We start from the raw sequence: 13318 nt of genomic DNA, 5'->3' as shown, positions 1-13318 counted from the left end.
GCAGTCACGTCCTATTTTTTTCCATTTCACAACTGGGTCAATATGACCCATGACCCAACACGAAGCTGGAGGCTGTTTTATTACTACAAATTTGTATAAGGGCCATCAAGCTTCTTATCAGAAGTCTCTAATTTCCGATGTTAGATACTGCACAACTCAGCCAACTGGAGCCAAGTAAAATCTATACATGCTTATTCAGAGTGCATTTACATGAGGTTTTCCTTTTATTAGTTACAGTTTTGCCATAATAATCGACAGACGCAGAAAAAAAAAAAATTTGTTCAAGTACAGACAACTTGGATGAGTTTGAGTTTTTCTGACTATTGCTGTGTTCCCTATGATCTTATTTTACCCTAGGTAAACAGTGATAATGTGTCTCATGTTATTCATGTTATGTTATTTAGACACATCTTTAAAAAACACAGAAGCAAGAAGTCAATTTGATTTATTGTATAATATTAACACATTAAAATTCTTGATGCGGTCTCATAAATCCTATTCTTAAAGAAAATCTGACAGCTATTTCACCTGCTCTAAACCCAATATATTGGTGAATAGCTGTAAAAAGAAGTGTAACTTACATGTTTACCTTACATATGTCTGAAGTTCTGCCCGTTAGAAGCTCCTTGCTATAGTGCTTCAGGGCTCACCAGCTCACGCAGCTCCCCCTGCATCATCAATGTTCTACCTCAGCCTACCCCCTTAAAGGGGTACTCCAGTGGAATGTATTATTATTTTTTTATGAACTGGTGCGAGAAAGTTAAACAGATTTGTAAAATACTTCTATTAAAAAAATCTTTACCCTTCCTGTACTTTTTAGCAGCTGTATGCTACAGAGGAAATTCTGTTCTTTTTTAATTTCATTTTTGTCTTGTCCACAGTGCTCTCTGCTGACACCTGATGTCTGTATCAGGAACTGTCCAGAGCTGGAGAAAATCCCCATAGCAAACCTACACTGCTCTGGACAGTTCCTGACACAGACAGAGGTGTCAGCAGAGAGCACTGTGGACAAGACACAAAAGGAATTTAAAAAGAACAGAATTTTCTCTGTAGGATACAGCTACTAAAAAGTACTGGAAGGGTAAAGATTTTTTTATAGAAGTAATTTACAAATCTGTTTAACTTTCTGGAACCAGTTGACTTATAAAGAAAAAAAATTTTTTTTCCACCGGAGTACCCTTTAAGTCCCATCAGAGCTGGGTGTAGTGAGGAGCAAAGCAAATTATTGCGGGGTGGAATATTGATGATCCTATTGGCAGGACTAACTGTTATGGCAAATTTGGTAAAACACTCCAAAATTGCACATTTCATGTCTTTTTTTTTTTTTTTTTTTAAACATGCTAGGGCTCCTCCTGTTGGCCAAATCATATAGGTAGTCCAATTGTTATCACATAAGTATACACATTATAAAGTAGCTTAAACAAGGTACTCCATACCAGTTGTATAGGTATTACAATGAATGCTCCTCCACCTGCACATTCGGTCACTACAGCAATGAAGTTTGGGTTTACAGCACAGAAATGGTTGTCATGTACGCTTCTTGTAATAGGCACATTGTCGTAGCAGTTCTCCTTGTTTGCAGGCTTGCCAAAGACATGACGGTATTTAGAGGTTCGATACTGAGGCTGCCATGACATCTGTAGGGGAAAATGACAATTTTTTTATTTAAACAGATTAAAAACTAGTTTTTTATTCTATACATGCACATCTGGAATGTAAATATGACTCCACATAAAAGAGGCTGCTGGGTTTGCAAACACAATAAAAAGATGTGGGTTTGTGAGTCCTGTCATTTAAATGCAATAAATGAATCTTTCTTGAGGTCATTAGTATGCACCCTATCAGTTCACTATGGAATAGCAGCATGTGAATGTAATTTAGGCCTTATGAATATTAGCCTTTGTTTTCTTTGTGCATATAGCAGATACCTCTGTTGGGTGGAGCTGACAGGAAAATGTTATTCTACTGTTATAAGAAAGTCATTCCTGCGACAGCAATGTGTTATAAAATGCTTGAAAATGGTCTAAAAATCGGGTCATAGGGAAAGTGGCCATACACGTTTGTATAAAAGGATTTTTGCTTCTGCATTCTGTACCACCTGCTCCATTCTCCCTCTGCTGCTGTTCTGACAGTGCCTGGTCTCAGTCTTAAAGGGGTACTCCACTGCCACAGTGTTCAGAACATTTTGTTGGCAGCCACCATGCCTCCTCCCATAGTCTTTCATTGAAGGTGCGTGGTGTGATGTCACCAGTGGGCATGGCATGATGACACGCCCCCCCGCAGCCCACACCCAGTGTTTGGAACAAAATGTTCCAAACGCTGGGGCAGTGGAGTACCCCTTTAACACAAGGAAGTGCTCATTCAGCCAATGAGTGCTGAGCATTGTGACAGGGCACAGCCATGATAACACAATGCATTATATTGGGTAATTTTGTTTAATATCTTGTTTTGCAAATCTGGCAGCCAGATATGATGGTAGAAATTCAAAACTGCCTTCTGCCGTATCCCTGACAGACCTGTGCCATACCCCATTTATTTCAATGAGCCAATTGGGATCAGCTAGCGTCTGTGATTGGTTCATTTTCTGTTCGTATCTGGTTTTTAAATCATACTGAAAACCACAGCAGACCACTGTTTTCAGTCGGGTTCAAAAAGCGGATAGGGATGAAAATGAGCTGACCAGAGACAATAGCTGGACGGCTAACTGAAATCAATGGGGTCCAGCATGGGTTCTTCCAGCCTATCAGGCTCCTGGATTCACAAAAAGAGATGCAAATGCACCCTTATAGATGTATAAAATGACAATAAGTATGATTTACAGATGAACCGTCAAACAATATATAAAGAATAACAAGAAAATATATAACATAAGTACAGAGTTTCTAGGTAAGCAATATGAAAAAATATATATAAGAGCAGAGATGTAAACTATACATATTTTGATAAGAATATGCTGATCAATGACCTGTAATCTGCTAGACAACCTGGTATTTAATGCCCCTGCAGCATGGCATAGTAGGAGCAAAAACAGAAAAATCTTTTACCACAAATGGTAAGGTTCAAAAAAGGTTCATAGCCACAGATAGTATAATTGCATAACAACATTACATTATTTTGGACTGGTTTTCTTTTTAAAGAGGTGTCTGATTGCAACGGGTCCGAGCAATGCAATCTCTAGAATGGTGCCCCGGCTGTCAGAGAAAGATACCAGACTACAGCACTTGGGCAACTTCGGTGTTCCCATAGAAATGAATGGAGCGCATGCCATCTGCAGTGATCGGACCCTCTGCAATTAGATACTTATCCCCTATCCTGTAGATAGGGGACAAGTTATCTTTTACCAGAAAACCCCTTTAAAAGAGGTACTCCACTGGCCAGCCTTCTGGCTGTGCATGCACTGTGGGGTCGGCCATACCCCCTCCCATAGACTTGTATTAAGGGGTCGCGGCCTGACGGCATGAGGGGGCGTGGCCGACCCCCACAGCATGCACACAGCGTTCGGAACTTAATGTTCCGAACGCAGCCGGAAGGCTGGCGAGTGGAGTACCCCTTAAGGGTAAGTTCACACAAGCGGACCCACAGCGTATTTTACGCTGCAGATCCACCGGTGAAGGACTGTTGCATGGTGGTTTTACATGTGCCTGCTCGGAGCGGCAATAGGCACACTACGATGTGCGAGTTGTCACGCATGTGCGGTGTAGCTCCATGAGCTAGGACGAGAGCTGTTGCAATGTGCGAGTATACTCCGCACGTGTGCTGCGACTCACACATCACAGTGTGTCTGCTCGTAGCGGCGTATTGCTACGAAAGTATATTCACACATTGCAGATTTGCTGCAACATGCAATCAGTTCCATTTATGAGAATGAAAGCACATGGATTTCTGCAAGTCTCATTCTGATGTATGGGAAAGTCACAGGAGATACAACAATAAACCTGCTGCTGTCCGTGTCGTCAAATGCAGCGTTCATTACATTTTGCAATCCGACTCATTCTAATAAAATTCTAATCTTTAACACAAATCAAAACTACACATTCCAGGCTACGATTTTCTGTCAGCAATAGGTATGGTACTGTAATAATGCCATTAACTTACATTCCAATATCATTTTCCATATATATGACAGCAGGAAATGTCCTTCATATATATTACGGAGAATACAATGCATTCTCTTTTAAATATTTTACATATATACTGGTTTATGATTCATGTATTCTATAGATAAGGGGATAGGATAGGTCATACACCTGTGGTTGAGGAGATATTTCCTCATGCTGAGACTCTTTCTTGTGTCCCAGTATCTAGAAATAGGTATTTTTTATTTTTTCATGATGGAAGTATGGGATAATCAAATCATTTTTGCATCTGTATGTAATATTGAGCACTTTAGAGTTCAGAAGTACTCAATAAGTTCGTCGATCACACTGAGTAATGCTAAGCAATAGCATAGCAATATTTAGTCTTAGCCATCTAATGATTGCATATAAAAGTCCCCCTTAAAAAGTGTAAATAATTAAAAAAAAAAAAAAAAAAAAAAAAAAAGAAAACACAAAGTCAAAACTTGCTGGATTTTGGTCACATCACATCCAGAAAAAATGAAGCAGAAAGTGATCAAAAAGTAACATATACATCTGCCATGCTCACCACCGAGACCCAGGACCGAAACGAAGTACGGGTAAGTGAAATAAGACCTCACTTACCTGTACCGGACATGTACAGTCCTGGAGCATCAGCGCAGCACTGAGATTGAGTGCCGCGCTGCCTCCAGACTGTACATTCCGGGGGGCGGGCAGCCAATGAACGCAGGCAGCTGCGAGGCCAGGCAGCCAATGAGCACAACCAAGGCCTTCACAGCACTCACTTCTGCCTGCCTGGCCGGCATCGGTCCGAGTTCAGTCGTGACATCACGGCAGACTGCAGCCAGCCAATAGGAGGGAGATCCCTAGTGGCCGGTTTTCAAATATAACACAATATTTTAATAAAAATAAAAAAAAATAATGGATGTATATTAGAGATATTAAAAAAAAAAAAAAGGTTAATGACAGTGCCCATTTAAGAAAATGTATTTAGTTCCGCATACTAATTTAGAGACTGTTTCTGTTTTTTTTTTTTCCAATCTCTATTGAGGACACAAATCACATTAAATTTTTACGTTTTTGTTTTTTCCTACTCTCCTTTTAAAGGAAATCTGTCACCAGTGTCACCAGCACTAACTTGTCGGTACCAACAGGTAGTGCAGGTGACACTGATGACAACGGTACTTACCTTGTCCCGTTCTGCGCAGGGGATTATGTGGCAAAGAGGAGATAGAGGGGGGAATTAAATGGCACAGGGGGGATCAGAGAGGAGGAGATGGGGAGCAGGGGTGGCAAAGGGGGGGATTGAAATGGAACAGAGGCAAAAAACGGGGAAACTAAATGCACGGGGTGATGTGGCAAAGGGAGGGACTGAAATTGCACAGAGGGGATCAGAGGTGGGGAATGATGTGGCACAGATGATAAAAAGGGGGGGGGGAGATTGACATGGCACAGGGGAGGAGATAAGACGAGGGAATGATGGAATGATGTGGCACAGGGGGATCAAGGGGGGAATGAAGTGGCACAGGGGGGGTGATGGAGGGGATAAAATGGCAGAGGGATTTAGCAGCCACATTTGTAATGCTGATGCTGGATACTGGTATTACATGCGATATGTGCGATATGCTCCATTTGCGGTACGGCAAGCGGTATGTCACCAAACTATGTAAGGCTAAAAAGAGTGTTACCAACATGAAAAGTTTGGAAAGCTCTGCTATTAACCTTTACATCTCAGGAACAGGAGACCCAAATCAAGAAATTGTTGCAATGTGTGCTATATAATGAAAGGAAAATCTATTTTTTGGGGGTTGGTTAAAAGCCCACTTTAATTTCATAACAGACAATTTAACAGTGATCTCGGAGTCTCTGTATGAGAATCTACCCTGCACGATGTATCTAAACCTTGCATTAGTAGCAGGATTTGTTATTGCAGTAGAAAGAACATACCTAGGAGTGGTAGCTTGTAAAGTAAACAGACCTGTGACCTGCGGACAGTCACTCATTACCTAACCACTAGTTTTTATCAGACAATTTAGCCCTTTCCAGTCAACCTTTATCATCCCAACCCCTTGTCATCATACATACTATAGGTTAAACGCACATCCAGTTGGTGGATCTATTAAAAAGCAGCATGTTAACTTCTTTATAACAACTTGGCGCCTCAGGAAAGCCTTAACTGTTGTTATCTTTCAACATCTGACAAAAGGTTTCTCACAGTACAGGTGTACTGAATAACATTAGTTGGCGTTACACTTTATGGTGTCATTGTATTCTCCTTTCAGAGCCAAGTGCCGCAATGTTTATTTATTTCTACCTTTAGTTTATGTTACTGTAACCAGGCATTCTCAAATGTCCTGCTACTTTTTGCTTGTTGTAGACTACAAAAATGACATAAGAGACATTGGCCGACATTTATCATTGTCTTTAGACCGTTTTTTTGTGTCTGCAAGGTGCATGCAGGGTTTATTTGCACCTTTTGGTTTACACATTTCTGCTGATTTTGAGTTGCAATCCGCTGATTTTGGCAATACACATGATATGGAAGGGTTTTATGCACTGTGCCTTTTTGTGAAAAGGCGCAAAGGGGGCGCAAAGCCACTGAAAAGTCTCTAAAGCTACACCAGCCCAGACTTAGCTTAGCTTTTTGGTGTATGTGAAGAGAGAAATTTCAGAAAATGTGACCTGCACTAAATTTATCAAATGCTCTGTGACCATTTAATAAATGTGGTGCTCCTACACATTACCAGCACACAAAAAAGGTGTAGAAAAATGCTTCACTTACACCTACAATGATAAATGCTTCACTTACACCTACAATGATAAATGCCGGCCATAAATTTTAAAGCTGGTCTTATCTACGTTTCCTGTACAACTGACTATTACTACACTTGTGAGCACAGATTTCAGGCTGGGGTATGGCATTGTGGCAGAATGTATGTGTTTTCTAAATGTGAAGAGGTGAGAAAGACTTCTGCCAGAGCCCTCTATCTAAGCACAAACATCTTGGGCACGTTAAATTCAACGAGTTCTGCAACTTTAATCTAAAACATTTATTTTACAGAACAAATAAGTCCAAAAACACTTTTTTCCTATTCACTGAATTCACTGAATTTGCACTGAATTAAATGAGAAAATGTCTGTCAGTTTACATGTAGTTTAGGCTAGGATTACATCTGTTATTCACAGACCAAAAAGAGGACTGATATAACTACGGCTTCTTTCACACTGCCATTAGGACATGGCAGTGTGACGGCCATCGGGGGAGCCTGGGGGAATAGCGGGAGAAAAAATACTGCTTGCACCATCTTTTTCTCCCGCTACAAAATAACGGCACCCAAAGGACCCCATTATAGTAAATGGGATCCATCGGGACCCATATTGCCCATTCTGTCCCGTCAAGATAACAGCCGTTAAAGGCTGAAAAAAAAAAACGGCCATTCAGGGACAAGACACAACGGCAGTGTCAAAGTAGCCTAAATCTACTGTGCATAAAAAGACGGTATCACTGTAGCAACAGTATAAATCTTAAAGGGGTACTCCGGCCCTGAGACATCTTATCCCCAATCCAAAGGATAGGGGATAAGAAGTCTCACCGCGGGGGTCCTGGCGCTGGGGACCCCCGCAATCTTGAATTTGCCACCCACCTGCTTGAGCTGCATGCCGCGGTGCCAGCTAACAGACAGCCGGGTGGTGACCACGGGGCCGGATTATCGTGACGTCACGAATCCGCCCCCATGTGATGTCACCCCCTCCCATAGACTTGCATAGCGGGGGCGGGGGGTGACCTCACATGGGGGCGGAGTCGTGATGTCACGATACTCCGGCCCCGTGGTCGCCACCCGGCTGTTTGTGAGCTGGCACCGCAGCATGCAGCTCAAACAGGTGGGTGGCGAATACAAGATTGTGGGGGTCCCCAGCGGCAGGACCCCTGTGGTGAGACATCTTATCCCCTATCCTTTGGATTGGGGATAAGATGTCTCAGGGCCGGAGTACCCCTTTAACCTTTAATTGTTACTATATTAAAAATACTAGCCCCAATATTTACGATATGTACACAAAGAAAACCATTTCCTGTTGGGTTCAAAAATAAATTCAAAGGGTAAAATGAGCTAATTCAAGGAGCTCTAGTCATGTGTATCAGTGAGCTCACATAGCAATTAGTCTGACAATGGCCAGTGGTTTATTTCTCAAACACATTGGATCCTTTTAATAAAGGACCCATGCATATATTCCTGTCCCAATGATAAGGGATTAATGTAAAAAAAAAAAAAAAAACACCTCTCCCAATGCGTTTCATCCGGTTGGTAACAGGATCCTCGAGGGACCAACTGGGACTATCACAAACAAAAACTTCAACTTAAGAACCCAAAAATAATAGCACTGGCCTTAACAATGTAAGTGTATAGATATATGAGACACTTAAGAGCGACTATTAGATAGGTCAGTCGCTTGGTATATATCAACTGCTCAGCACTATGATACTGATCTGCTCCCAATGGAGCCACTTACGATACACTCATGCCTACGATGTTGAGGAGAGGACAGGAATGGATGCATGGGACCTTTTTTAATAGGATCTAATGTGTTTGAGAAATAACCCACTGGGGCATGGTGAGACGAATTGCTATGTGAGCTTATGATACACATGACTAGGGCTCCTTGAATTAGCTCCTTTTACCCTTTGTTTGAATACATTTTTTAACCCAACAGGATAAATGTTGTGTTTGTGTACATGTTGTGAGTATTGGGGTTTGTATATTTAATATAGGATTACATCTGCCTTGGAGCTCCATCACAGATTCTGTTTATTTAGCAGCATTTAACCAGACATAAAATGCTGCACGCATTATTTTTTGTCTGGTCAAATTCTTCAAAATAAATGGATGCCAGACAAAGGGGGTGTAAATAATAAAAAAAATGTAAATGCTAGAAAAACCTTCCTGAAAATTTAAGACTCATTTTGCTTGTAAAATGAGTAAATGTTTGAGCCTAAAGCCCTTGATGAACATCTCCTCTGCAGTAACAAAGTAAATTTACCTCCTATTTTTACTGCCAAGAAGAGCATCCTGACTACTTTTACATTCCCTTAATGTATGGGTTTGTGTGGAGACATAAAAAGGATTTGGTTGTCACCCAAATGTAAATTAATAAAATATATTAATCAACTATAATGCTAAATACTGCAGTAATGTCTTGAGTCCAAAATCCGGCATACCCATTTCCACAATTGTTCCCACATGGGCAGAGAGCTCCTTATGACTCTTTCCACTGCGTTGGAGACGTTCTTGAGGGGGCTGGAAGGCTGGTTCAGTTCATTAACTAAGCCAGACCCCTTCTCCATTACAGCGCATGCAAAGAAATAGGGACCTGGCTTTGCTAATAAGCTGAGCCATACAGCCGGCCCACTTCAAGCACATTACCAACACAGAAGGTGGGAGCTCTGTCTGGGAATGAATGTGGAAGTAGCAGTACAGAGACATCACTGCAGAATTCAGAATAACAGCACATTAGAAATTTTTCATTTGGCCAACTGGCAGAGTGTTCCATAGTCTGACTGCTCTTACAGTAAGTAATCCCCATCTTCGTTGGTGTAGAAACCTTCTATCTTCAAGATGTAAAGGATGCTGCCAAAACTGGGGATTTCCTGTTGGATTTCCTTCTCTAAACCACACATCCCACAGTTCTATGCTTGAAAGTTTGAGATCACTTTCCTTGCTCCCACACATCAGCCACCTCACCCACCTCACCAAACACAGTGTTTTCTACCCAGGGGGCCTACAGCTGTTGCAAAATTGAAGCAGGACTGGCTCCCTCTGATCACCTAACTAGTGATGTCAGGTCTTGACACACTACAACCTGGGAAATCCCGAGACATGAGTAATTTAGTATTTTGTTAAAAATAAATATTGGGGTGATAATCACAGAAGAACTGCGAGACCACCGTCACACACACAGGTACAGGCTATTATGAACTACACTAACTTTACAGCCCCTGTAGCATAGTCAAATAAAAAAAAATCCTGGAATACCCCTTTAAAGGAGTACTCCGGCGAGCACTTTTTTCCTTTTATCCTGTCCGGGCTGCAAAATAAAAGAAAACACACTTTCTCTTACCTGTCAACGAGCCCCTGGAGCTCCGGTACAGGTGTTCGGTCCCCGAGCTGTATTCTTCTTACTTCCTGTTAGCCCGGCAGGTCACACAGTGCTTCAGCCTATCACCGGCCGAGGCGGGATATCGCTGCGGCCGGTGATAGGCTGAAGCTCCGTGTGACGTGCCGGGCTAACAGGAAGTAAGAAGAATACAGCCCGGGGACCGAACACCTGTACCGGAGTGTACCAGAGCTCCGGGGGCTCGTTGGCAGGTAAGAGAAAGTGTGTTTACTTTTATTTTGCAGCCCGGACGGGTTAAAAGGAATAAAGTGTGCGCCGGAGTACTCCTTTAATGGACCAAATGTACAGTAGTCTGCCAATGATTACATTTAATCTATTTCCAAACACAAACTTCTATTTTGTGGGACTCAAAAGTGCAGTATACATGCAGTCATGGGTCCAACAAAAATAAAATTATATATGTTTGTGAACTGGGCCATAGACACTAGAAGAATATCTGATCTAACAAACCGAATAGGTACAGTGCAGATACATTGCCAGTATTCTGCCGTATACCACACACTTACAACACTTTTTTTTCGTCCAGCACTACATTGGTGTATGTCAGGAGGACAAAGGCTGTGGGAGTTCAGCCTCAGTGTTACAAAGATAATGCAGCACAGCAGTAACTGCTCAAGAAGATGCCCACACTACTGCTGAGCACTGGAAGAGGTGGCTCTCTCCTAGGTTGGCATGAAAGATCTAGGTTGCCAGGGAGACTTTCCAGCAGCAGTTTTTTACGTCCACTTATATATTTTGAATATAGGCCTGCATTTCAGGTTAACCACTTAGGGACGCAGGGGGTACAGGTACACCCGAGTCCATAAGGACTCACCAACAGGGGCTTATCCCATTACCAGAATTTAAAAAGTGTTCTCACGAGCGGAGAATGCTTTAAACCTGGTGCGTCCCGACTGCTATCAGCAGCCAGGACCCAGGGTTAATGCCGGGCATCCCCGATCGGGCCGATGCCCAGCATTAACCCTTTAGATGCCTCAATCAAAGTTGATTGCAGCGTCTAAAATGAAACAAAGCATCCCAGCAGGGATCCAGGCTGTAGCAGCAGAGCACAGATAACACTGAATTATGCTTTGCTATGGCATAGCATTGAACAGTATATGCAATCAAAAGATTGCATGGTATAGCCCCCTATAGGGGCTAAAAAAAAAAAAAAAAAAGTTAAGTGTAAAATCATCCCCCATTTCCCATTTACAAAAAAAAAAAAAAAAAAACATTCCTGTATGCGGAAAAATTAAGTTTTATTTTGTAATTTAAAAAATACAAATTTTGTTGCATGTAGTTATAATTTTAGTAGTAAAATAAAATAGACATAAATTGGGTATCCTTGTAACCGTATGGACCTACAGAATAAAGATAAGGTGTAATTTCTACGGAAAAAAAAGGACTGCGTAGAAACGGAAGCCCTAAAAAGTTGCTAAATGGCGTGTATTTCTATTTCACCCCACAAATACGTTTTTTTTTGTTTCGCTGCAGATTTTGTTACAAAATAAGTGATATCATTACAAAGTACAATTGGTGAAAACAAGCCCTTATATGGATCTGTAGGTGCAAAATAGAACGCATTATGATTTTTTGAAGGGAGGAGGAAAAAACTAAAGTGCAAAAACGAAAATTGGCCTCATCCTTAAGGTCAAAATAGGTCCTTCCAGTGTTAATGGCTTGAGGTAAATCTTTAATAATTTTCCAATCTGCCAGCATAATGCAAACTTTTGGTAAATATGTGCCATAATTTAACAAATACAAGGTTCTGGTGCTATACATAGTGTGCTTGAAATTTAGGGAATTTTGGACATTATCTTAGGAAATTGCATGAATAACAGTTCCATATTGTATTGTACAGTATAATATCTTACCATTGCCTTCATGCTGCAGAAGCAAATCAATAATCAATTAGGACAGTAATTCCCGCTGGTTCATTGTCAGAGCAATAGCACAGCGCTCTATAGCACAACAAAAAAGGTCGCCATTGCACCATAGAATGTGTACATTAAGACATAAATTTAAAGTCATATCTTCATTTCGGACGAGCATCACCTACAATTTTTCACAGCTTTAATTATTTAGGAAATATATGTTATATAGAAATCTGCCTATAATATAAATCTATAGTAAAGAAATTTTTTGGGATCCTACATTTTTCAGTTTAGCATTTAAAAATATACCTACATAATGTATTTTTATAGTCTGAAGTACTGTTATACAGCCCTTGATTAATAGGCCATTTGTGAAATGTATCAAAAGAATAATGTCTGCACAGATGGCTTCAGTTCCAATGTGCACACAAGATCTATCCTTCAGGGGAATAGTCAGCTCACGCAGACAGACTTCTCTCTGATAAACAGGTCTGAGCGAAAATCACAGCATCATTCCTGAGATATCTTCATTGTTTCAACAAGTACAGTAAGCCCAGCTGGAACAAAGGGCTTCACGACTTCAATATAATATTGAGTAATCCTTGACATTTTGCCCTTATCTTTTGCTGAACTGAACGGTTTCTTTAGGTCAGTAGCATATTTGGAAACATTTCTGCCTGAAGTCCAAAATACCTTGTACAATATATAAATATATGTGTGTGTATATATGTATATATTACAATATGCATAAATACAAAAATAAGAAAAATAATCAAAATGTAATGAATCCATAGTGAAAAGCAGCAGGATTATACACAATGCAAAAGTCAAAGACTAACACAAATATTACTGTAGAGAACACACGTTCCCCTTTTATGGATCTAAATCCCCAACCCCATCAATGTCTTTCCATAAATACACCCGACTACTAATATTCCAACCAGGAATTCCTACCAATAGTTGTTGATGTATTTGGTCAGTAATATCTTCAGTAAAATACTGCAACTGATAGAAATTGTTCGTGAAATTGTTTAGTGAGAACGTGTTCTCTGAGTCTCTCAGTAAATCAGAATCAAGCTTCAGAAACTAATGGATTAGTTGCACATCCTAAGAGGGGAAAAAAAACAGCAGGGGAAACCATTATACACTGCTCAAAAAAATTAAGGGAACACTTAAACAACACAATGTAACTACAAGTCAATCACACTTCTGTGAAAT

General features: G+C 40.8%; 1 protein-coding gene across 2 annotated transcripts in view; it reads right to left on the bottom strand.

Annotated features, from left to right (window-relative positions):
* The window catches only part of CORO2A (coronin 2A), a 179944-nt gene that overhangs the window by 70500 nt on the left and 96126 nt on the right, over positions 1–13318 (bottom strand). For both annotated transcript variants that reach the window (XM_056518821.1, XM_056518831.1), the window contains exon 2: positions 1437–1637. In XM_056518821.1, coding sequence (XP_056374796.1) covers positions 1437–1637 — 201 coding nt within the window. The remainder of the gene's footprint in view (positions 1–1436; positions 1638–13318) is intronic.

The sequence above is a fragment of the Hyla sarda genome, chromosome 1 (assembly GCF_029499605.1).
Source record: "Hyla sarda isolate aHylSar1 chromosome 1, aHylSar1.hap1, whole genome shotgun sequence".
Classification (NCBI taxonomy): Eukaryota; Metazoa; Chordata; class Amphibia; order Anura; family Hylidae; genus Hyla; species Hyla sarda.
This window is presented reverse-complemented; position numbering and strand designations above follow the sequence as displayed.